This window comes from Amblyraja radiata, chromosome 23 (assembly GCF_010909765.2).
Source record: "Amblyraja radiata isolate CabotCenter1 chromosome 23, sAmbRad1.1.pri, whole genome shotgun sequence".
Taxonomy (NCBI): domain Eukaryota; kingdom Metazoa; phylum Chordata; class Chondrichthyes; order Rajiformes; family Rajidae; genus Amblyraja; species Amblyraja radiata.
In genome coordinates, this window is record NC_045978.1 from 13,882,180 (window position 1) to 13,906,849 (window position 24,670).

Sequence of the window (24,670 nt, forward strand, 5' to 3'; positions counted from 1 at the left end):
AACTACATCTCTGTATTCAGCTTCCTTCAGCTTCCCTCCCCTCACTGATGCAGCCGATATTCACAGAGTCATCTGAAAACAACTGCAGGTGTAGGAGTCTGCGTTGTATCTGAAGTCCGAGGTGTAGATAGTGAACAGGAAGGGAGAAAGGACAGGAAGGGAGAGAGTTGGTGATCCAGGACACCAATGGAGCATACACCCGCATCTTTGTCAGTTTACTCCCAAGCAGTTCAGGCCGGATGGTGTTAAAAACACTGGGGAGGTAAAAAAAAAAACATGATTCTCACTGTGGTTCCCAGCTTATCCAGGTGAGCATAGGAATGATGGAGCAGGTGGAAGCTGTCGTCCTAAACCCCCAGCTTTGTTTGGTAAGTCAACTGCAGGGTGTCCAGTTGGGTTTAACGAGGGGTTGCAGGTGAGTGAGCAACAGCCTCTCCAGGGACTTCACGATGTGTGAAATCAGTGATCATTGGAGGAGCTGGGACGTATCTTCTTTGGTACAGGAACCAGGCAGGATTCCCTCCCCTCTCCAGGCTCAGGCTCAGGTTGAAGACATGCTGCAGCACTCCGCACAACTGACTGGCACACACCTAGGGCTGACACCATCGAGACCCATCACCTTGCCAGGGCGGAGTCTGCTCATCTCTTTTCTCACTTGCTCAGCCTTGATGGTTAGGTGCAACAAAGAAAGGCAGAGGAAGTGGAATGGGGGGATTAAGCGGGAGAGCCAGAGCATCTGTGTTCGATCCTGACCACAGGTGCTGTCTTTACGGAGTTTGAACGTTCTCCCTATGTTGCATGGGTTACCTCTGGGTGCTCCGGTTTCCTCCCACACTCCAAAGCCATACGGCTTTGTAGGTTAATTGGCTTCTGTACATTGTAAATTGTCCCTAGTGTGTAGGATAGTGTTAGTGTTAGTGTATGGGTGATCACTTGTCGGTGCAGACTTGATGAGCTGAAGGACCTGTTTCCTTTCTGTATCTCTAAAGTCTAAAATCAGTCTTTTCGGAGCTTACTGGCCTTCTGATGGAGTTCAACAAGAAAGTGGTGATTTCTTCAGATTTCCGAGCTATCCAACTGGGAACTTTATAGGGTTCTTGCCAGTTAAATCCATGGGCAGATGTGGTTGTCCACAGCTTGGTATATAGACATAGAAACATAGAAACATAGAAATTAGGTGCAGGAGTAGGCCATTCGGCCCTTCGAGCCTGCACCGCCATTCAATATGATCATGGCTGATCATCCAACTCAGTATCCCTTACCTGCCTTCTCTCCATACCCTCTGATCCCCTTAGCCACAAGGGCCACATCTAACTCCCTCTTAAATATAGCCAATGAACTGGCCTCGACTACCCTCTGTGGCAGGGAGTTCCAGAGATTCACCACTCTCTGTGTGAAAAAGGTTCTTCTCATCTCGGTTTTAAAGGATTTCCCCCTTATCCTTAAGCTGTGACTAGACGTTACTTATTTGTTCCATTCCAGGTGAATTAATTGAATTGAGTTACTTTTAACAGGGGTTCCGTTTTTTTTGTGGATTACATAAAATTAAAAGTTATGTAATGTTATTTTCATTCCTAGTGCCCAAGAATCACTATACGTGGAAGTCTCTTTCACAAATAAAAACTCTTTTGAGGGTAAAGTTGATCTCTCGCATTTGGAGGCGATCTGTATTATACTGGGCCTCGGTTATCAGCTGTGAACCTGCCTTCTAATGGAATACTGTAGACAAGAAGCTCTGACAGTTTGCTCATCAGTGGAAGATACCATGTATCTGTTTTCATGTTCCACACATAAAAAGGCTGATGATACATAATATGGTCTAAGCTCTGCACTAAATCTATTTGCCGTAGCACAACATATAAACAGTCAACCCCATCATTCCATTGCTATTCACTATGGACTGACGATACCATCAGACATTTGATCTGACCTCTCAGCAGCTCATGTACAGTATTTGAAGTTGGCAAAGGATGATGGAGCTCATATCAAAGACTTGGCAAGTCTCCTGACTTGGACAAGATTTATATTTAGCTTTGCTGGCCAGCTGGAAGCTTGTAGGATAGACTCAAAGGAGAAGTGACAATCACTTACACTGCTTGCTGTTCAGATAGCACGGGGTAGAATTTCAACCTTGGGGACATTTTAAAAATGTGTAAAGTAACACATGAGTGTAAGATTCTCCTTACATGCATGAAATCCTAGTTCATTGAAGTCAGGGCAATGAATTTTGGAGGTGGAGTTCAATGCGCAAAGTTATTTTATAAATATAAATTATAATGTATGTGACAAAGAATAATCCCTGTAGTTTTCCTAATTGTGGGATAAATAAATCTGATACACTTAACATAAAGCATTAAAAAAACTTGACTGGAACATCAATTGTGACCAAAGGTTGGTGTGGAAGATAATGGATATGTTGTTCTTATTTTGAGTAACAATATCTGATATTCATAACATCAGTTTGCAATTGTATTTATCTAAATACAAAATTCAGTCAACCAGCCTAAAGATGGGTCCAAAGAGTCTGAAGAAGGGTCACAATGTGAAACGTTGCCTATCTTTCTTCTCTATAGATGCTACCTGACCCATTGGGTTTCTCCAGCACTTGGTATCTTTTTATGTAAACCAGCATCTGCAGAAGGGTTTTGACCAGAAACGTTGCCTATTTCCTTCTCTCCATAGATGCTGCCTCACCCGCTGAGTTTCTCCAGCATTTTTGTCTTCAGATCCTTGTGTCTACAATCATCCTTGATCTTTACTGCAGCAATCTACCATTTTGTTTTTGCGCTGGAACTGTTAAAAGAGCCAGAGAACCCATTAATAATTAGGAAGTTGAAATGAATAAAACATTTAATCCAGATCTCCTTCAATTTTAAACTCTTCAACACTACTGATAGCCTAGTGTTCTACTTATATGTATGTTGAAAAACACTATTTACATTTTTGCATGACTCATTAGGTGGGAAATTATATTACTTACAATGAAAGACCGTTTTCATTGAAGCGTTTGGATGGCCATAGATGCAGGGTCAATGGTGTTTAGATAACCAAAATCATTTGGCTAAGTCTAAAGAATAATGAGTTTCCGCTAGACAAGATTAAACTGAAACGTGTCATTAGTTTGGGGAGTTATTAGCTTCAGCTAAAAAGGCCCTGATAAATTTAGCTGTATCAAAGCTAAATGTGTCTTGTTAAAATTAGTTTTACACGACAAAACACTAACAAAGATACTTCTAGATTATTTTGCACCACCGCATATGAGCTTTACTGCAGCAGATGGGTCAAGGAAAATATGTATGGAATGGTAATGCTTCAGTGGGGCAAGTTCTCAAAATTGTGGTTCAGGAATAACATATTTCCTCTGCTATAGTAATCCAGCCTTTAAAACAGTGTTTTTAGTGTAGTCCAGCCTTTAAAACCTATGTTCAATGGCCCGCAAGTGCAAGTGCCAGCATGGCAATGTCAGATTAACCCATGTTTGTTCTTTCTAATGTCAGCACCATGCATCTAATTAACTTTCTTATAACGGGTGGGCAGTGGCAGCCACTGAGGGCTTGCACTCCATGGCAAGAAAGTGAGAGCCAAGCATCATAAAGAGCCAGATTTGATTATCAAAGCAGCGTGTGCCATGTGCATGTTTATGCGGACATGTATTTTAATTTTGGATGTGATTTTGGGCACCGCTGTCTACAGATATACATCGCCTGAGGGCAGGGTTCAAGTGTCCTGTGAAAATTCCAGATAGTAGTATCAAAAAAGAACACATTTTTATGAGATAATTTTAGAATTTGTATTTCCCATGGGCTAAATGACTGTGCCAAATTGTATTCTGTAAAATACCGACATTTATTTTGAATGAAAGTCTTGTTGTGATGGTGTGTAATGTGAAGGCTGCATTGTTAAATTAGGTTGCACCTCCTTTCACATGAAGGAAAGGAAGAGATGGAGGAGAATAACACCACCTCCCTCATCGAGTAACCTTCTGTCCAATACTAGTTAATGCTACCTTGTGACATTTAGATGTTGCTGACATCTGCCAACTTTTATGTATTCTTTTGAGTAATAAGAGTTGAATTGTGGCAGTTGTATCTCTTGGGATGTGTTGGTGACTTGGAAACCTTGCAGATATCCTGCTAATCACATCTGTTTGGCCTTGATTCAAAGGCAGCTGACAGAGTTAATGTATGCTGTGTATGTGTGTCAAATCCCATTCACTGTTTCTGCTATTTTGTTTACACACTGAAATACAGATTTTCCACCCTATCTCCACTGTTCCTTGCGGCTACGTATTAATTAACTATCTGTAAACCATGGGTAATAAATTCAACGGTCTGGTGAAATGTTTATGCACACTGCATGATTGAAATTTATCCATAACCATCATGTGTTGGTTGCACTCATCCTTAAGGGCCTGTCCCACTTAGGCGACATTTTAGGCGAGTGCAGGAGACTCTGCACTCACCTCATGATCGCCACATGGTCGCCACATGTTCGCTGGTGGTCTCTGGTGAGTCTACTTCATGGTCACGAGAGGAGTTCCCGTATTCTGGGAACTAGTCACGGCCTCAATATGGTCGCCGCAAATTTTTCAACATGGTCGCCATGGAGAAAATCGATAATGCTGTAGTCGTAGGTGCAGTTGTAGTGGGGTCGCCATGTAGTTATGGGTGGCCGAGGTAGTCGTATGTAGTTTTAGTTAATCGCCTTTGCTGACCGGGCATTTTCATTGGCTCATTGGGGAAAAAAAAACTTAAGCACGAGTTTTCAGAACCAAAGAAAACCGACTGGTAATGTTAAATGCCTGCCGAACTTCACAGTTGTGTATCTCTGGCTTATTAAAAGTTGTCTGGCTTCTTAAAAGTGTCTCCACTCCTTCTCCCCCCTTCTCCATTCCCCCCCCCCTCCCCCCTCTTTTAAAGGACTTACTGTAAACTGTGCTAGCCGTCTTAACCTTCCTGTTCATCGCGGTGTGTGTCTGTATCACCTTGGCTTTGCACCGTGTGGATTTCAGACAGCGCTCCCACGCTTTCCCTGGCCCCTGCCTTTGCGTTGTGTTTGTGTGTGTGTGTGTGATCCACTCTGACAGTCGCCGTTCCAGTTTCTGGTTTCTCAGGCGAATGCCGCAAACTTTACAGTCGCCTACAGTCTGCTGAAAAGTCGCCTAAGTGGGACAGGCCCTTTAAATTAGATGCAGGTCCTCAATATGACTCACACTTGGCCAGATAGACTTGGTGATATCAAAGAACATGCAACACTTTCACATCACTTGCAGTTTGAAGTCACTTGGAAGGTTCTTCAGTCTGCAAGCAACCTTGGACAGTAATCCAGGTTTTAGTTAGACTAGAAGGTCAGGGCTATGCTGGTATTACTTAAATGGAGACTAATCTTACTTGGATTGTTGCTAATGTATCATACAGCCCAACTTGTCCATGCCGACCAAGATGTCCCATCTAAGCTGGTCCCATTTGCCTTTGTTTGGTCCATACCCTTTCCTATCCAGTTACCTATTCAAATGTGTTTTAAATAGTTTTATTGTACCTGCCTCAAATACATCCTCCGGCAGCTCGCTCTATATACCTTCTACCGTCTGTATAGAAAGTTTTCCCCTCAAGTTCCAATTAAATCTTTCCCCTCTCATCTAGAAGCATTGGGGCACACATTCGGCAATCTAGTAAAGTTTTAGTAAAGTTCCACATACAGTAATTACTGATTACTAATAAGCCTGCAGCAATCTTCAGCTCCTAATTAACATTCATAACATTTAATTACACAACCAGTAGCCCATGGCTACATGTAAGATGTAACTATATATTAAGTAAATCCTTAGAAAACATTAAATTAAAAACAAAATGGTGTAATTCTGGGTACAATTTATAAAGGTGTTTTTTCATGTTAACTAATAGTGCAATGTTCTCACAATTAGACACAACTCTGAGGTACAAAGTAGCGATGTTACAAACCCTACCTTCAGCAGTGCTGCAGTTCTGCCACTGGCCGTGCGTGCAACTCTGGCGCCTTTGAGGGGAGGGGGGCGCGATTAAAATGCAGATTAGTCTCGCCTGTCAGAGGCGGATTTCCTCTGGCTGCTAGCTGATGAAGAAAATTCGATCTGACTGCCGTTCCCAGTTTATTTTTTAAAAATTTGCTGGACAATTTAACCCACTACGGGAAATTTATAGAGACCAATCAATCTACAAAATCCATATGTCTTTGGAATGTGGGAGGAAACTGAAGCACCCAGAGGAAACCCACGTGGTCACTGGGAAAATGTACAAACTCCACACAGACAATACCCGAGGTCAGGATAGAACCTGGATCTCTGGCGCTATGAGGTAGCAGCTCTACCAACTGTACTTCCCAATGCAAAAAAAATTCACAATGGCATTTTATCAAGTGTCCTGAACCCATTCTATGGTCCATGAGCACAGATAAATGTCTCAGTGGAAATTATTGACAATATCTTCTGGATTTTCTCTTCTGTATACATATGCATGGAAACACAAATGTCATTGCCTTGTGTAACCTTCATAAACATTTAAAATAATTCCCTAGAAAATTCAAGCCATTGTATCAAAGTGTTGCCAGAGTTACTCAGCATTAAGTTACCTAATATTTTCCCACATCAAGAGGCTTCAGTTCATCTGCCCAAACACAACCTCCCTCAACAACATTATTTGCTGCTAGACCTGACAAATCTAATGCCTGGATTAGTGGATATTAGCTACAAGAAGAGGTTGGACATACTTGGATTGATTTCACTGGAACGCTGGAGCTGAGTGAACAATGATAGATGTATTTAAAAATATGAGAAGCATAGATAGGGTAGACAGAGAGAATCTTTTTTCCAGGGTGGGAATGTCAAAGACCGAGAGAGCTTAGCTCTATGAGAAAGACATAGTTTAAAGGAGAAGATTTTGCACAGATAGTGGTGGATGCCTGGAACGCACTGCCAAGAGTGGTGGTGGAGGAAAAAACAATGAAGATGTTTAAGTGGCTTTTAGATGACCACACGAACATGCAGGGAATGGAGGGATATAGATCATGAGCAACCAGATGAGATTAGTTTATCTTGGCATCATGTCCGGCACAGACATTATGGGGCAAATGGCATGTTCCTGTGTTGTACTATTCCATCTTCCAGGGGCGGAAACCCGGGGGGGCCAGAGGGGACAGGTCCCCCCCCCCCCCCCCATATTTTGAGAGGTGGAGGACATCCCCCCAAGTTTTTGTGATCCCGATTTTAAAATCGCCATTATTAGCGCTGGATTGAGCCTCCGAAGCCTCGCGCGTGTTTGTGAGTGTGCGCATGCGCGCGTGGCCGCCAAAAAATGGTGTCCCCGTCCCCTCCATGTTTTGATAGTGAGTTCCGTTCTTGCCATCTTCTATGTTCATATTCTATGTATCTGGCATGTCACTGCCATCCTATCGTTCATAAACTCCATAGGAAGGCGTAGTTGGGCGTCCAGTTAAACAATTATTTGATCTTAAAATTCCCAATCTTGTTTTCCGAGAACCTTTTCCACCCTTGTCATCCAACATAACTGCCGTCTGCTTCCTGCATTTTTACTTGTTCAGCTTCTTGATTATTCTCCAATATACTCATTCTACCAAATGTAGCTGTGTTTTCTATCGCCAAGCTATTCCCACTACCACTTTTTTTCTGCTTTTAAAATACTCCTTAAAAAAATTCCTCATTGACCAAGCTAATATCTCCTTGTGTATCAGTGCCATTTTGTCCGCTGTTGGTCTTTTGAAGCATCTCTGAATATTTTGCTCTGTATAAATAGCACACTAAAGTGTTTCGACCTGTAACGTCACCTATTCCTTTTCTCCAGAGATGCTGTCTGACCCGTTGATTAATCCAGCTTTTTTTGTCTATCTTTGGTTTAAACCAGCATCTGCAATTCTTTTCTTCACATTAATTAAAGTGCTTGTTATTGTTGTTATTCCCTCATTCTTTCATCACAGTCTAAATGTTCTGCTTACGTCGCATGAGAAGTTGGTCAGATCCAATATGGCAGTCGAAAATTGACTAGCCTCCTATTTGGTCCTGTCAATGAAAGACATTTCTTTGGTAGTTTACATTTGTGGATGCTCAGAGAGCAGAAGATCATTAAATATTCCCGAGCAAGACTGTGAGGACATAAGAAATATATTCAATGAAACTTGGCAATAATATGGAAGACATTTGTCCATTCTAGCTCCAGACCAGTCTGGAGAATGTCTGTCAGACCAAGTTGCCTCATCTCTTGAGCTTAGATAATGCACAATTTCACCGTGTTTTGGCCCATTCTCTCAAGATCAAAATACTCACGTACATGACACTGTGATTTTTGATCAGAAAGAATCAGTGCTTTTTGCTGAGAAACTGGATGGAGACTGAGAGTGGGGCACCAGCAAAGGAATAAAGTGGAAGAGTTTTGATTAAATTGTTCTCTATCTACATCCCTTGGACTAGACATGAATTCTTTACGAATGCTTAAAAAATCAGTTAATTTATGGCACATAGTCCTTCTTGGAAGTTAATTTATTTCTAAATAACATTATTAATTAAATGTATTTGGCTGTCAATTCACAGTGCAATCTAAAGCTGCATTAAAAGGAATACTATTCTCTTTCAGGAATCATGCACGCAGCTATCGTTTAAATAGCATTAAAATGGAAATTAAATATTGGAGGGGAAATTACAATAAATTTCAGATAATATAACCTCTCCTGTTGTTCAATAAAGATGGACTATTTTACATTATCCGTTAATGAAAGCATAACATTGACTATTTATTTGTAAAGCAATTTGTGCATTGGACCGTGCTGAGTTTAATTTGGTTGACACTTGGTCTTTTGCAATGGTTTGTTTTTTATTATATAAATAAATCCATGCAACATATTTCTTAGTTGGTAAACGTTGCTTAATCTTGTATTGTGGCAATGTTCTTGTGCTTAGATTTGGTGAAATCCTTGTTTGGACATAAGGTGATTAGTGACAGGAGTAGAATTAGGCCATTCAGTCCATCAAGTCTGATCTATCTCTCCCTCCTTACCCCAATCTCATGCCTTCTCCCCATAACCTCTGACACCTGTACTAATCAAACATCTATCTATCTCTGCCTTAAAAATATCCACTGACTTGGACTCCCCAGCCTTCTGTGACAAAGAATTCCACAGATTCAACATCCTCTGACTAAATAAATTTCTCCTCATCTCCTTCCTAAAAGAATGTCCTTTATTTCTGAGGATATGACCTCCAGTCCTAGACTCTCCCACTAATGGAAACATCCTCTCCACATCCACTCTATCCAAGCCTTTCACTCTTCTGTATGTTTCAGTGAGGTCCCCACTCATTCTTCTAAACTCGTGAGTACAGGCCCAGTGCCAACAACTGCTCATCATAGGTTAACCTACTAATTCCTGGGATCATTCGTGTTTGATTTACAAATAAGAAGTAAAGAAAGGAATTCAAGTGTCAGATTGATGTATTAGTTAGAGGGGAGAGACGGTAATTCTGCTGTTCTGAGGCTGCTGCCGGCCTGGTTCAGGGTCACCTCGATTCCTCCAACATTGCCTCTGGCACAATTGACATGATGGAATGCAGCTCAGGAGTGGCCTCAGTGTAGGCTGACTCGGTGAACTGGTTAGCTACCTGATGAGGCTGTTCCACAATTCCCCTCCTATTCTCCACCCCATTTACTTCTTAACCCCTGGGCTCACTGGCTGATGTGTCACTATTATGGAATGTTGGATGAATATCTTAGTTTTAGTTTAGTTTAATTTAGATTCACAGTGCAGAAACAAGCCTTAGGCCCACCGAGTCCGCACCGACCAGTGATCCCCACACACTTACACTATCTTACCCACACTCGGGACAATTTATAATCATTTGCCAAAGCCAATTAGCCTACAAACCTCGACGTCTTTGGAGTGTGGAAGGAAACCAGAGATTGGATTGGATTCAATTTTATTGTCATTGCACTTTTCAGTGCAACAAAATGGTTTAGCCTTGCAGTCATAACATAGAATAATAACAAAACAAACACTCAACACAGTTTAAAGTCCCAAAGTCATTGTCTCTTCCCTCCTTGCTCTCCCTCTGCACCGAGGCAATCCTAGCCTCCGATGTTGCGACCCCGCCGGGTGATAGTGTGCAAGTCCCGCGGCTGAATCCGAGCTCCGCAAACAGGCCGGTTCAAACTCCGCGGCCCGGGGCGGTCGAAGCTGCCGCCCTCCAGTCCAGCGGACGCAGCTGTAGCTGCGGGAGCTCCGGAAAAACAGGTCACCAACCTGTGAGCTCCCGACGATGTCGTCTACTGGCCCGCGGCCGAGGCTCCAAAGTCGGGTAGAAGTTGGGTCACACCGCAACCACAGCCCCGAAGTTGGCCAGCCTCGTGTTGGTAAGTCCTGGCTCTGCCTCCGCAGCCTCGAGGTCGGTCCCAGTTGGAGGCTGCCAGCTCCGCGATAGGCCTCAGCGCAGATGGACACGGAGACGAGGGGATACGGCAAGAAAGGTCGCATCCCCCCCCCGAAGGAAGAGTCAAAAAACATGTTACACCCCCCCCCCCCCCCCCCACACATACACAACTAAATAACCCAAAATAAACTGTAAAAATGGGACAAAAGAAAACAAAAAAAGAAAAGACAAACGGACTGCAGGCGAGCCGCAGCTGCAAGGCAGCGCCGCCACTTCCGCCGTCACAGATCCTGGAGAAAACCCATGCAAGTCATAGGAGGAACATACAAACTACAATGCTTTAAGGCAGCAACTCTACCGCTACGCCACCATGCCGCCATCTATGGCAATTACAAACGTTCAAAAATACCAGGGACTTGTCAGAATGTAATAATTCCTTTTAAACTGCACAGGGAGATAGCCTGTAGAACTGCTGCCTATAATGCGGAGAAAGGGTTGGACTTTGACCTCAGGGGCTGTCAATGTGGAGTTTACAGGTTCTCTTATGAATGCCAGTGTTTCTTGCGGGTGCTCCAGTTACCTCCTATGCCCTGAAGACGAGCGGTTTTGTATGTTAGCTGACCATTGCAAACTGCTTCTAGTGTGGAAGTGATTGGTGTAAACTGGAGGAAGTCAGCAAGAATATGGGGAAATTAAAACTTGGAATTCACAAAAGACCACTATAAACAGTTGGTTGATCAATGGCAAACTGCCTTGAATCTGAATCTGAATGCAGCTATTTGTTGTATAGTTATGATGCCACAGGGGAGGTACAATATTAAGGCTTTTCCAAAACTCATCCCAGTCTGTTGCAGTAAACATGCTGACCAGTGATGTTATGTTGCTGTGATTCATTTAATTGAAAACCTGGGGCTATGCCAGCAGTACTGACTTCAGCTACTCCTGGAATTGATGTGAACTCCGACAGTTGTAGGCTTTGTTTCCATATTTTATCTCCCTATGACTATGATTCTCATCTTTGTAAGGTGGAATACTGTAAAACACTCAATAGCTCGAAAATATTATAAGGGATGTAAACAATTTCATTTTAAAATAATGTATTGGAAGGAACTGCAGATGCTGGTTTCCACCAAAGATAGACACACTGAACATAGGGCAGCACGGTGGCATAGTGGTAGAGCTACTGTCTTAAAGTGCCAGGCACCTGGATTCGATCCTGACTACAAGTGCTGTCTGTATGGAGTTTGCATGTTCTCCCCGTGACCTGCATGGATTTTCTCCAGTTTCCTCCCACACTCCAAGACGTACAGGTTTGTAAGTTAATTAGCCTTGCTAAAATTGTAAATTGTCCTTAATGTGTGTAGGGTAGTGTTAGTGTGCGGGGATCACTGGTTGATGCGGCTCAGTGGGCCAAAGGGCCTGATCCGGCGCTGTACCTCTAAACTAAATTAAACTAAATTACTGGAGTAACTCAGAACTGTAGAAGTCTGAAGAAGGGTCTCAACCCAAAAGGTCACCTATTCCTTTTCTGCAGAGATGCTGCCTGACCCGCTGAATTACTCCAGCATTTTGTGTCTCATTTTGAAAGAGGTTCCGCTTGCATCTGATCTCTTTTGGTCCTTTAAAGTGAGGCTGCATTATCTGGCATGCACTCTGGGCAGGTTTCCCAGTCTGAGAAGTTTGTGCTGCACAGGTTCTCTCCTGGTGTAATCCACCACGGAGTCTAAGAGTAGCTGAAGTCACTACTGATGGCTTAGGCCCAGGCTTTCAATGAAATGAATCACCCCACAACAACATAACACCACTGGTTCACATGTATACTGCTACAAACTGGGATAGGTTTCTGAGAAAGCCTTCCATTTTACCTCCACAGTTGCACTAAAGCCTTAGATAGCTATATTATGAGATTCAGATTCAGTCATATACACCAAGCTGCAATGAAGTTATTTGTTCATGTGTAACTTATACAGTACACAGTATACATGATAATAATAAATACACGACAAATGTAAAACAGTAGAACAATGCAAAGATTGTAGTGCAACAGCAAAATGGTGCAAAGATTATAGTCATAGTTTGGAAAATAATAGAGATATAAATCAAAGTTCAAGACATGCACACTCATAATCATAATCATCATAATCATAATCATACTTTATTAGCCAAGTATATTTTGCAACATATGAGGAATTTGATTTGCCATACAGTCATACCATAAAAAGCACCAAAACACATTTTAACACGAACATCCACCACAGTGACTCCTCCGCATTCCTCACTGTGATGGAAGGCGAAAAAATGTTCACTCTCTCCCTTCTTTGTCCTCCAGCAGTCGGGGGCCTCTAACCTTCCGTTGACGCGACAATCTTACTCCCGTAGCCGGCGATGGGCCTCCTCATCGGGGCGATCAAGCTCCTGCATCGGGGGGGGGGGAATCTCTGCTCCAAGCGCCGGGCGATCTACCCCGGGTCGGGGCTAGTCGAACGTCGTGCGGCTTTTGGAGCTTCCCGACGTCGGTCTCAACCTGAGACTGCAAGCTCCTTGATGTTAAAGTTGGAGCGTCGATCCCAGGCAAGGAATCGGCTCCGATGGTAAGTCCACTATGGTGGGGCTCAAAGTCAGTCCCGATCAAGGCCTCCAGCTCCATGATGTTAGGCCACAGAGTGACCAGAGATATGATCCGGAAAACAATCGCATCTCCGGCAAGGTAAGAGAATTTTTAAAAGGTTTCCCCGGACCCCCCCTGCTCACCACCCCACATAAAACAAACCAGAGAACATTACCACATACTTTGTAAACACTACAAATAACAAAAAAAAAGACAAAAAGGACAGACAGACTGTAGGCGAGGCTGCCATCGAAGCACCACCCGGTGGAATCTATGAAATAGATTCTCAATGCTGAGATCACATTATAAGATGCGAGTCTGCATCTTTGTGTGATAGCAAATATTCGCAATGTGTATTATGCTCATAACATGTCTAAAATGTGTCAGTTTTAGGAACCAAGTTCCACATGCTTTCTCATGCAGAAATTCTGTTTTGATTCTCAGCCGTATTTCTGATCAGTTGTTACCCTAGGCTAAGTGGAAAAAAAAAAAAATCCTAAAAATCATAAATCTGCCCAACAAAGCAGGTATTTCCAGTTTGCTTCTACTTCTGATGGAAATGTGGAATTGGAAATGTCCCAGTGCATGTAGACCTGTTACATCTGAGCTCCAGCAACCCAGGTTCAATCCCAGCCTCCATTGATATCTATGTGGAGTCTGTACTTTCCCACTATACTCCATGGATTTCCCGAACGTGTTCTAGTTTCATCTCATGTCTGAAATACATGCAAGTTGGTCGGGTCTGCAGGAGAAGCTTGGGGAATTTGTTTGGAAAGGGAAGAGAAAACATACAGTATGATTGGTGTAAGATCATTGTAAAAGGAAATTTGACGGTTGACTTAGACGAGTTGGATCGCTGGACCTGTGTCTGCTGTATGACACGTTGACTGAATGAGTAAAACCGAAGCATCATTCCATGTGCATTCTGAATGATGGGGCCACCTTGTGGCTGTGGAGTGAAATATAGTGAAAAATGGAGACTGGAGAAAAGACTATCTACTAAGTATACATTGACTATTCCTACGGGAAAGCTTGTGTGGTTTAAAACCTCAAATTAGTTTATAAATAGTACTATATTTCATCATAATAAAGGAGAAATCCGGTAGGAAAGTGATGGGGATTATCATTTGGGGGCATAGATGATGGTGAGAGTTTGCTTTGCAGAAACAATAAATAGTTTGCAGTTGCTGCATTGATATTTTAGCACGGTAAGTGTCCATGTGTATGCAGATCCAATATTATTAAAGAATATGTTTTATCAGAGACTTTGTATGCATTTACAGCAAAAATGTTTTCCATTGTTGAAAACTGAATTGATCTTTTGTATATCCGATTCAAACGTAAGAGAGACTGTTAACTGAACAGCTTGAAGCTTCTATTTAATTTATTTTATAAGAAGAAATTAGTTCAATGCTTTAAAATTTAGTATGGAAGAAATAAATATTTTCTTATGCTAATATCGTTGATATCCAGAAAAATGAATTTTGCTGATAAACATTATGCAGAATAAACACAATTCACAAATTTGCCTCTGACAAGATTTTTGGAGATCGAAACACTGTTTTAAGAATATCATAAATCTTTAGCTTTCATGGTTTTTAGCAATTACAATTCAACTTGTCAATGGCCTTACTTTCGTCGAAGATTGATGAAATTCATGATTTCACCGAACACCCTATTGAACTTCTACAGGTGTACAAGAGAGAGTGACACAAAATGCTGGAATAACTCAGCGGGACAAGCAGCATCTCTGGAGAGGAATGGGTGACGGTTTCGGGTCGAGACCCTTCTTCAGATCTTCAGGTCTGAGGAAGGGTCTCGACACGAAACGTCACCCATTCCTTCTCTCCAGTGATGCTGCTTGTCCCGCTGAGTTACTCCAGCATTTTGGGTCTATCTTCGATTTAAACCAGCATCTGCATTTCTTTCTTATACAATAGAGAGCGTACTGACTGGATGTATCACAGCCTAGTTTGCTAATAAGAAAACCCAAGAATGATGGAGGCTGCAGAGATTGGTAGATATTACCCAGTCCGTCATGGGTACTGACATCCCCACCATCAAAGGGATCTATAGGAGGATTTGGCTAAAAAAGGCAGCTATAATCAAAGACCCACCCTAGCCATGCTTTAATTTCACCACTACCTTCGAAAACAAGGTACAGGAGTTCAAAAACTATGACCTCCAGGTTCAAGAACAGCTTCTTCCTAGCAGCCATCAGAATTTTGAACACTGCAGAATACCTCAACATCACCTCAACAATTATTATCCACCACGGATTTTGTTTTAGTTGCACTACAGACTTCCATTTTGCATTATTGTGGTCTGGTTACCTCGTATCACTAATTATGAATTAATTGTATTATTGGTTATTGTATATTTATTTGTGTGCTATTGCATTAACAGGCCTGTTAAGCTGCAGCAAATAAGAATTTCATAGTTCATGCAGTATATATGGAAAACAAACACTGTTGACACTTGACTATGAAGTTAGAGAACAAGAAAGTTAAACCTGTCATCTGTTCAGTTTGCCCAATTAAGCTGACCCACAAAACTACCACAATATTCCTTGAGAGTATGATCATTAATTTGTAATTGGTAAAAATAATTGTATTTTACAAAACAAAATAAAGTACAAACTGCAATATTCCACATTTTCTTCAGAATTGTGACAGTATTACAAGCAAACCTCCATAAATGTTGTCGTATTGGTGAAAATTTAATGAAGTGAATGCATTTTTGTTGCCTGAAGCTTATTCGTGTGTGATTATTGATTTGGCTTCTCTGAATTATCTCACAGTGTTAATTATAGCAATGGCACAACTGCCTCCAAATATATTACTTTTCTACCATTTTGATCTGCAGTGTGATATTGGCCAGTTCCCATTGTACTTATTTCTTCCAGTAATGTGCTCAATCTACAATATCAGTGTCAGTGCAAGTACTTTAAGTGTTATCTCATGATCAGATACTGTATTCCCTTTGTTTCCCCATCCACTCTACCATTTAAAACTATCCTGATTTCCATCTTATATAAAAACATAAAATGGTAAAAACACTCAGCAGGTGCAGAAAGAGAAACAGCAATATTGTTTCCAGTCAAAGACTGGGCAAGAGAGAAGGCAAACTCTTCCCAATGGCGTTCAGAAGTAGATGTAGCAGTCACACCTTAGAAAAGGTGAAGCGTACATTGTGGAAAGAGAAGGTACACAAAAATGCTGGAGAAACTCAGCGGGTGCAGCAGCATCTATGGAGTGAAGGAAATAGGCAATGTTTCGGGCCAAAACCCTTCTTCAGACATTGTGGAAAGAGTTTTGCTCTATTTCATTGACATGAAATGCTAACTGTTTCTCTTTCCACAGATGCTGTCTACTCTGCTGCATGTTTCTGGCATTCGCTGTTTTTATTTAAGTACAAATGTTATCATAAGTTCCAATGTTTGTACTTTATCTGATGAAACTAAGATCTTGCTGGTTGGGGGGGAAATAACACAAACAATACTCCAGGTCACAATCAAGATTTGCTTCTAGAAATCAATTGTAACTTTCCTTCTTGTTCCGTTATAAGCCGCATGTCAAGTGTGGTCAAAATGAATAGGCTTCACAACATGTGTAAATCTAGCCAATTAATGTTATCTTCCAATTTTTCTCCTCTTGGTAATCAAGGTACATGTTTGCTCATTGCATACTGTTTGCTCATTGCATAGTTAACAAACTATGCCTATTGTTTAACAAAATGATAGAACACTGATTGTTGCAAGAGTCACATCTCTGATGGCAAAACATAATGATGCCTTAATGCACTTGTCTCCATTATTATCAGCTGTTAATTTTATTGGTCCCACTTTACCATGTACAGTTACACATGGTAATCACTTCTGATTGCAATAGTTGAGACAGAATTTCAAACTGACCATTGTGATCTTCCACTCTGGCAGGAGTTTCTAGAGAGGTGGATCTCAACAGCAGCAGCGCTTTATGTCGTGGGCTTCAATGGGGATGTACAAGGCATCAGATTTGGATGGGGGTAGCAATGGACAATCTATGTTACCAGTTTCATAGTGACGGAGGTGAACATCTGAAAGAAGTATTGATCAGTTTCACCCTTTCATTCACAGTATGTTCATTATGGATTTGAAAGTTTAAATAAAAATGCAGATGTTAGAAAAATGAAATGAAAAGAGAAAATACTCAAATAGCACCTGAGGAGAAAGAAACAGGGTTAATGTTTCAGAAACATGGTAATTAACCTGAAACTTTAAATCTGTTTTTCTCACTACTTCTTCTTCTTCTTCTTTTGTATCCTTCTTCCATGTTTCAAATGTTGACATCGCTCGCAACACATCCTGCTGAGTATTTCTGTTTTGATCGTCTTCTTATAGTCGTGTAATTTCCAAGATACATTTGGGAAGATTTAAAATAAAATTCCATTGAAAATACCTTATGATGAGATTGTGGTCTGGTCACCATGTCATTTTCCAACAATAATGTTTTATTCATCTTTTAGAAAGTTCTTTCAAGTGTTTGAAATGGAGATACGATGAACACCTATAGTTGAAGTACCCCATTAAAACGTACCTTGAAAATTGATTGGACCATTAATGTGCACCTTACTGCTTTGGCCCAACACAAACAAATGTGAATATTCAATATTTTTGCAAAGTTATTTTGTTAATAGGAGCCGATAAACAAATTATGATTGATGCAAAACAAGCATACTAAACATTCAAATTTTAACCTGTGGGTAGCTTCATTGTAATCATGTATAGTCTTTCCACTGACTGGATAGCACGCAACAAAACTTCAGTACATGTGACAATAATAAACTAAACTAAACTGTCAAGGAAACAAAGAGATTTATTTGATTATAATGTTTATCTGAAATTAAATTTTAATACTTCTTTCGGTTCGGGATATTTAAAGTTTAAAACTTTTTTTTAAACTATTTTCCTTGTTTCTTTATTCAGATGATTCTTACCCACTGAGGATTCCACGTGCAGAAACCATCCCCAGTTACCACTCTCAACATTGACATAAACTTACAAAGGGTGAAACATTTTCTGATGGCTTTGCTTCAAACTGTAGCACTGAATACGCCCAATGAATCAATGAGGAGGATTTCAGGGCAAAATGGATTGGCGTTTTGAATGATATTTGCAATATCTTTTGTTTTGTAAATCCACACTTCCTCTTCAAGTGTTGGGGTGAATGAACACAAGGCTGAACGATTGACTTAAATGTGGACTGAAAAGAGAGGCTGCTTTTACAAAAGCAGATTTTTAGCTCATGTTCCAGGATGTACAATGTAATTTCTTACCAGCGAAAGCAAATTTTTTTTTTGTATAGCACTGTTTTGAGAAAAAGCTGTAAATCTGCGTCAAATTCAGTATAAAAATTAGCTGCATTTTCTGAATTAACAAACAGTTAAAGCCAAGACATTGTACGGACCTGTGTTTGGTTATCGAGGTGCTAATTACGGATTACCCTTTTTCAGTAACTCATAAATTCACTTTTAGACTTCAGTAAAGTAGATTGTATAATTTTTTGTGCATTTGACCATAACCTTAAGTGATTACACCAAAATGTATTCGCAATTGGATCACGTCTACTTACATTTTCTTACTTTCACTCATTGTCTGGGCAATCGACATAAGTGTGATTGGTGAAACAAGACACAAAGCACTGAATGTGGCCTCAGCAACTCAAAGTACTAACAGCAGATTAAGAGTATATATGTTCGAAAGATGGCAGCCACATTGAAAGGATGACTGACTAAACTAATTTACAAAACAGACAGGAATAGTTATTCATTATGAAGGCACATTTATTTCCAGAAGAACAAGGGGCGAAAATCAGAGGTGAAACAACTGTAATTGCTTGTACACAAAATTGCTGGAGGAACTCAGCGGGTGCAGCAGCATCTATGGAGCGAAGGAAATAGGCGACGTTTCGGGCCGAAACCCTTCTTCAGACTGATAGGGGGTGGGGAAAGAAAGAAGGACAAAGGGAGGAGGAGGAGGAGCCCGAGGGCGGGCGGATGGGAGGAGACAGCTAGAGGGTGAAGGAAGGGGAGGGGGGGAGGGGACAGCACGGGCTAGCCAAATTGGGAGAATTCAATGTTGATGCCAAGGGGACGCAAGGACCCCAGACGGAATATGAGGTGCTGTTCCTCCAATTTCCGCTGTTGCTCACTCTGGCAATGGAGGAGACCCAGGGCAGAGAGGTCGGATTGGGAATGGGAGGGGGAGTTGAAGTGCTGAGCCACCGGGAGGTCAGGTAGGTTATTGCGGACTGAGCGGAGGTGTTCGGCGAAACGGTCGCCCAACCTACGCTTGGTCTCACCGATGTAAATCAGCTGGCATCTAGAGCAGCGGAAAAACGTCGCCTATTTCCTTCGCTCCATAGATGCTGCTGCACCCGCTGAGTTCCTCCAGCAATTTTGTGTACCTTCGATATTCCAGCATCTGCAGTTCCCTTTTGAACACAACTGTAATTGCTTGTTGTGCTAACAAAAGCTACAAAGAGTGGAAATGTGAAATTTAAATATGCTAGACATGTACAGCACACCAGATAGCAAAAAAAGGTCATCAATGTTTGGATGACAATCATTTTTTTTAAAAGGTGGTTAAGTACTTTATGTGTATAATTTCTTTTCCTATGGTTTTTTTTCCCTGTGACATGTCAGAAAGTCCTAAAGCTGAATAGAATTAAAAGAAATAATTATCAGCAGCTGCAAATGGAATAAGTTATATTATTGATGTCTAAAGGACTGAATGAATATTATGATATGAATGATTATGATAAATAACTATCACTAGTTCCCATTAGCAACATTTCTGCCACTCAACCTGGTAATTTTTAGTTAATAGCTTCATCTCTGATGACAGTACATTAAAAGAAAAGTACAAATAAATCGTACTGTGGCAAAGTGAACATAAAAGTAACCACCGTGAATTTTAATTGTGTTATCGTGGGACTATTTTATGAACCTCATGAAAAATGAATTATTGTAGTTCCCAATTGACACATATTCCGGTTTTAAAGATTTTCATTATTCATTATCAGGTGGTCTAGCTGTATCATATCTATTAATCTCATTCAATCTAATTCTTTTTGCAGAGGTCATTGCTTAAATTTAAATCCCAGCATTGCGATCTCAGAGTGGATAATCCCTCATTATCCTCACAGGATGGGACTATACAGGGTTTGGCATTCATTTACAACCTGCCCAATCTGTTAGGTGGCTAATAAATACTTGTCTGTTTATCATTTGATATGTAGAAACAAAGAGCTATAGATGCTGGTTTATACACACAAGGTCACAAAGTGCTGGAGTAACTCAGCAGGTTGGGCAGGTATTCTCCAGAGGTGCTGTCTGACCTGCTGGGTAACTCCAGCACTCTGTATCATTTGATTTGCTAGGCTCAAAAGTACAACCTAGAAATTAATCTATGTTTGGTGGTGCTGAATGGTTATATCAGTACATTATTTCCTGCCTCCAAACTTTATTCCATCGTTGGTATAAGATTCAGAAGAAAACTCCAATGCAGTGATATTATTAGATAGTGTGTGGGCCATCAATGACCAGGGGTGAGTTTCTCAACTTACTGCAATTTATCAGTTTTAAAGCACAGTTGGCATTTAATGCATTCTTTAACTGATAATGTAAGTTCTAGAGTGAGATCTAATTGAGCAGCAATCAGAGAAGAACTGATAATAGACAGCTATATAGGCACAAAGTAATTGGTAATGAATGATCGTTGTATCCAAAAACATCATGGCATTTGTGATTGGGGTAAAAAGTCTGGCAAAGTCTGTAAAAAGTTGCCTCCGCCTTTCCTGTTCTTGAAACAGAACCATCCATGAGGGTTTCTCCATTGATTCAAAGGCACAAGGAACTACAGATACTGGAATGTTGTGTTGAACACAAAGTTCTGGGCTAACGTAGCGAGTCAAGCTGCATCTGAGACACCATCTCTGCCGGTCATGGATATTCACTGAATAGTCTTCAATGAGGAAATTAATTTGGATAGGGAGCAAACTGAAACATCCCAATGTTTGTTGAATGGGTTCTAACATAATCCGGGCAAATGCGATAAAGTCTTTTACTTGCTCATTTTCTCTACTATTTTTGCTTTTGGTTTGTGAATAACATTGCTATATTATTAGTGTGATCATTGTTTTGCACATTTTTATTCCTTCAATCCCTCCCCTGTATATTCTTCTGTCATCGTTGCTCAAACCTTGATTCTATTCTGTGTGTAGGAAGGAACTGCAGATGCCGGTTTACACCAAAGATAGACACAAAATGCTGGAGTAACTCAGCGGGTCAGGCAGCATCTCTGGAAAAGGTGATGCTTTGGGTTGGAACACTTCTTCAGACTGAAAGTAGAGTTGGGGTCGGTCAGGTGGAAAAAACTGGAGGCAAGAAAAGGCCAGAGCAGACCAGGGCCGGCAACAGATGACCTCAAGAAGGGTGAAGTCCATAATGGTCCATTGTAGGCTGGGGAGTGTGATACCAAGGATGCAACCAGTGGATCCGGAAGGACGACTAGGGTGGGGGAAAGGGGAAAGAGGGGAGGGGAGAGAATGCCTGAGTTACTTGAAACTTCTATTTCTGCTTCTGCAGAAGCTTCTACTTGGAGTTACTTCTGCTTGAACAGAACATCCATATTCTTTATTTGTCCATGTAGCAGCAGATCTCATTGCTATGTGGTCTCAACTGCAAAATAAATGGCGATTACAGTCAATGACAGATTACTCTGCAGTAGCAGAATTAAGCCCTGGAGAATTCCAAGTGCTTTGGTTACAGTTCCTTGAGGCACAGTACAAAGATGGTAAGATAAGTGAGACAAATGTTTATCAGACAGAGAAATGAAAATGGCCAATGAGTTAACACCCCGAGGAAATTTGCAAAGAAAAATCTAATAATATTTGGTTAGAAAAATCAGCATTTCTGTTGTACTGGTTTTAGGATTGGCATGCCAAAAAAACATGAATTTAATAATTGATTGTTCAGATCAGCAAGGTTTAGAGCAAAGCATAATGAATTATTAACACTTTAAAAGTGTTCTATGATGTGACGATAATTCAGTTTTTGAACTGGATTTTTTTTTAAATCCATTAAGCATCTTCCATGCAAGAGCACTTTTAAAAAGGTAATACATTAATTGTCCAAAAAAATTTACTTCAGATTCACAATGTATTAAGCACTAATAGTTAAGATGGAATGCTGATCCTGGAACAATCGAAGGTAGACAAAAATGCTGGAGAGACTCAGTGGGTGAGGCAGCATCGGGTCGAGACCCTTCTTCAGACTGAAGAAGGGTCTCGACCCAAAACGTCATCCATTCCTTTGCACCATAGATGCTGCCTCACCCGCTGAGTTTCTCCAGCATTTTTGTCCTGCTAAGCACTAATAGTTGGTGGGATTTAGCTTGGGGTAAGTGGGTGTTTTGCTCTTTCATTTTTGGGCTGTCAAATTTCCATGGCTTTCTGAGCTCTACAATAGTGGAGGTTTTGGGTAGGAGGTTACCCTATCTGGAGAAAGTGAAAAACCTACCCAACATGTCACAGTGTTGCATCATAACATAACATAACATAACATACCCAATCAAGGACATGTCACACTCCTATAGATCTGAAAATAAACACAAGTCTGTGGCAGATGCTATACTTTGAAATCATACTCGTCATTGAAGTGAAGCTCTGTTTTATCCTTATTGAAATAATAATTTTGAAAATATTTTTAGTTCCCCTTCTTCAATGCAGATCAATGAATATTTTCAAATTATCATTAACTTATCTAGCCACTTTCAAAAGTTTTTGTCTAATCTGAATCCACCTCCAGCATGAATGATAATGTGATGTCAATAATACCTTGAGATTTATTCATGGAGTTGTTTAATGTTGTAATCGGATAGTGGAGTACAAAAGATAAAGGAATCATTTGGATGTCCGTGACTGATGTTGCTCTGATTTAAATTAATGTTTAGCTGCGTAAGTTCCCAGATGAACACTGAAAATACGCAAACAAACTAGCTACAACACCACAATGCACATATCTGTGCATACATTTTTTATAATGTATTGTTACTGATTGGTAAAATTTACCAATCACGGGACTTCCTGAATGTTTTTAGTCCATTTTGTTTCAATTAAAAACTATGAAGGAAAATCCCGCAGCCTCTGCCTACGGAAAATATTTTTTGGGTTGTAAAATAGAATTGATTATTTTGTATAAAGTATTAAAATGAAAGAAAACCAAACGAGTTTCATCTTTTCCCAGAGGTAAATTTCCTCCAAAAAATACTATCTAGTTTGATATATTCATGGGGCTTACTGCAAACCAGTTAAGTGCGTAATATATGAAATGTTTAACAATAAAACATTTCAAAATTGAGTCTTTATATTGTGTAATCAATTCTAAATGGTAATAGACTTTCTTATGTTGTACATACTGAGAACTCAAAACTCATCTTCAAAGATAAAAAGCAGCAATATCTAAAATTACTGCGTCATTATTCAAATTTGGAGATGCTCTGAATGAGCATTCTGAATTTAATCCGCTTTGTCAACACTGATCTATGTTAGTGCAGTTTTAGGCATTTAATAGTGAGAGGAAAGTTTGCATTTATATGACATATTTCAAGACTTTGGGATCAAGCAAAGCACTTTCTGACAATTTAATAGTCATTATTGCAATACGGGACAGAGAGGGAAAATGATAATTACACTATTTTTTGGATATTTCCCATTAAAATGCCATGGCCTAAAATGGCCAGTATAATTTGGTTGCCTTGTATCGAGCAAGAAATGTGCTTATATACTGAGGGTATTTAGCAGGCTACTGGAAGGTAAAGAAAAAATCATGGAATTTTCGTATCTTATGAAAGGAACAAATGCCTCATGTCTCTGGAACAATTGTTGGCAGGCTGCTTTTAAATTAGTTTATTGGTGATAACTGCATCCGTGCATTGTAACAACATAATCATGGACTTGCCATAAGCAGTGCTATTTTGAGATTTGCCTACATTTATAATAAACAAATAAATATCAGTGCACCACATCCTGTGTTTCACACTGTGGGCAATACACTTCCTGTGTTACGGGCAATTTGTGCAGTATTCACCAGGGTATCGGCGTTGGTTGGTTTAAATTCTACTTTCATGTTATAATAGAACAGGTTTGACACCAGATCAATTGAATTTTGAGGTAGCTGAAATGACAGTAAAAACTGAGGGTTTACAATGATAAGGAATATTTTTCCTTATGCCCAACAAAGGAATGAAGAAGGTGGAAAAATAAAATTGATAAAAATAATTCATGGAATGGTGTCATCTCTGATTAGTAAATTTTCATCTCTAGAGTTAAACTAAATGTATCTTATAGGTAGTTTGAAGTTGATCCGGAATCTCTTTATTTGTGGCAATTTCTTAGAGTTCCGCACCAACTTTTATTCATTTGCATTTAAAAAGTAATTTAAAGTAATCTGGATGAAGTATTTCCATGTTCTTGAAATAAATGCATTGTTATGAATGCAATTAGAGAGATTTATATTTAACTCAAGGTGGGAAGACGGTATAACTGAGAATACATAGAGGTAAAGGGTACAATTAACACCTGTTCTGTTTATGTACACAAATTAAAAATTATGGT

General features: G+C 40.4%; 1 protein-coding gene across 2 annotated transcripts in view; it reads left to right on the plus strand.

The window, feature by feature from the left end:
* Positions 1–18,887, plus strand: part of dok5 (docking protein 5) — a 277,194-nt gene extending 258,307 nt beyond the window's left edge. For both annotated transcript variants that reach the window (XM_033041578.1, XM_033041577.1), the window contains one exon: positions 17,980–18,887. In XM_033041578.1, coding sequence (XP_032897469.1) covers positions 17,980–18,044 — 65 coding nt within the window. In that variant the 3' untranslated portion in view covers positions 18,045–18,887. The remainder of the gene's footprint in view (positions 1–17,979) is intronic.
* Positions 18,888–24,670: the final 5,783 nt, after the last annotated feature.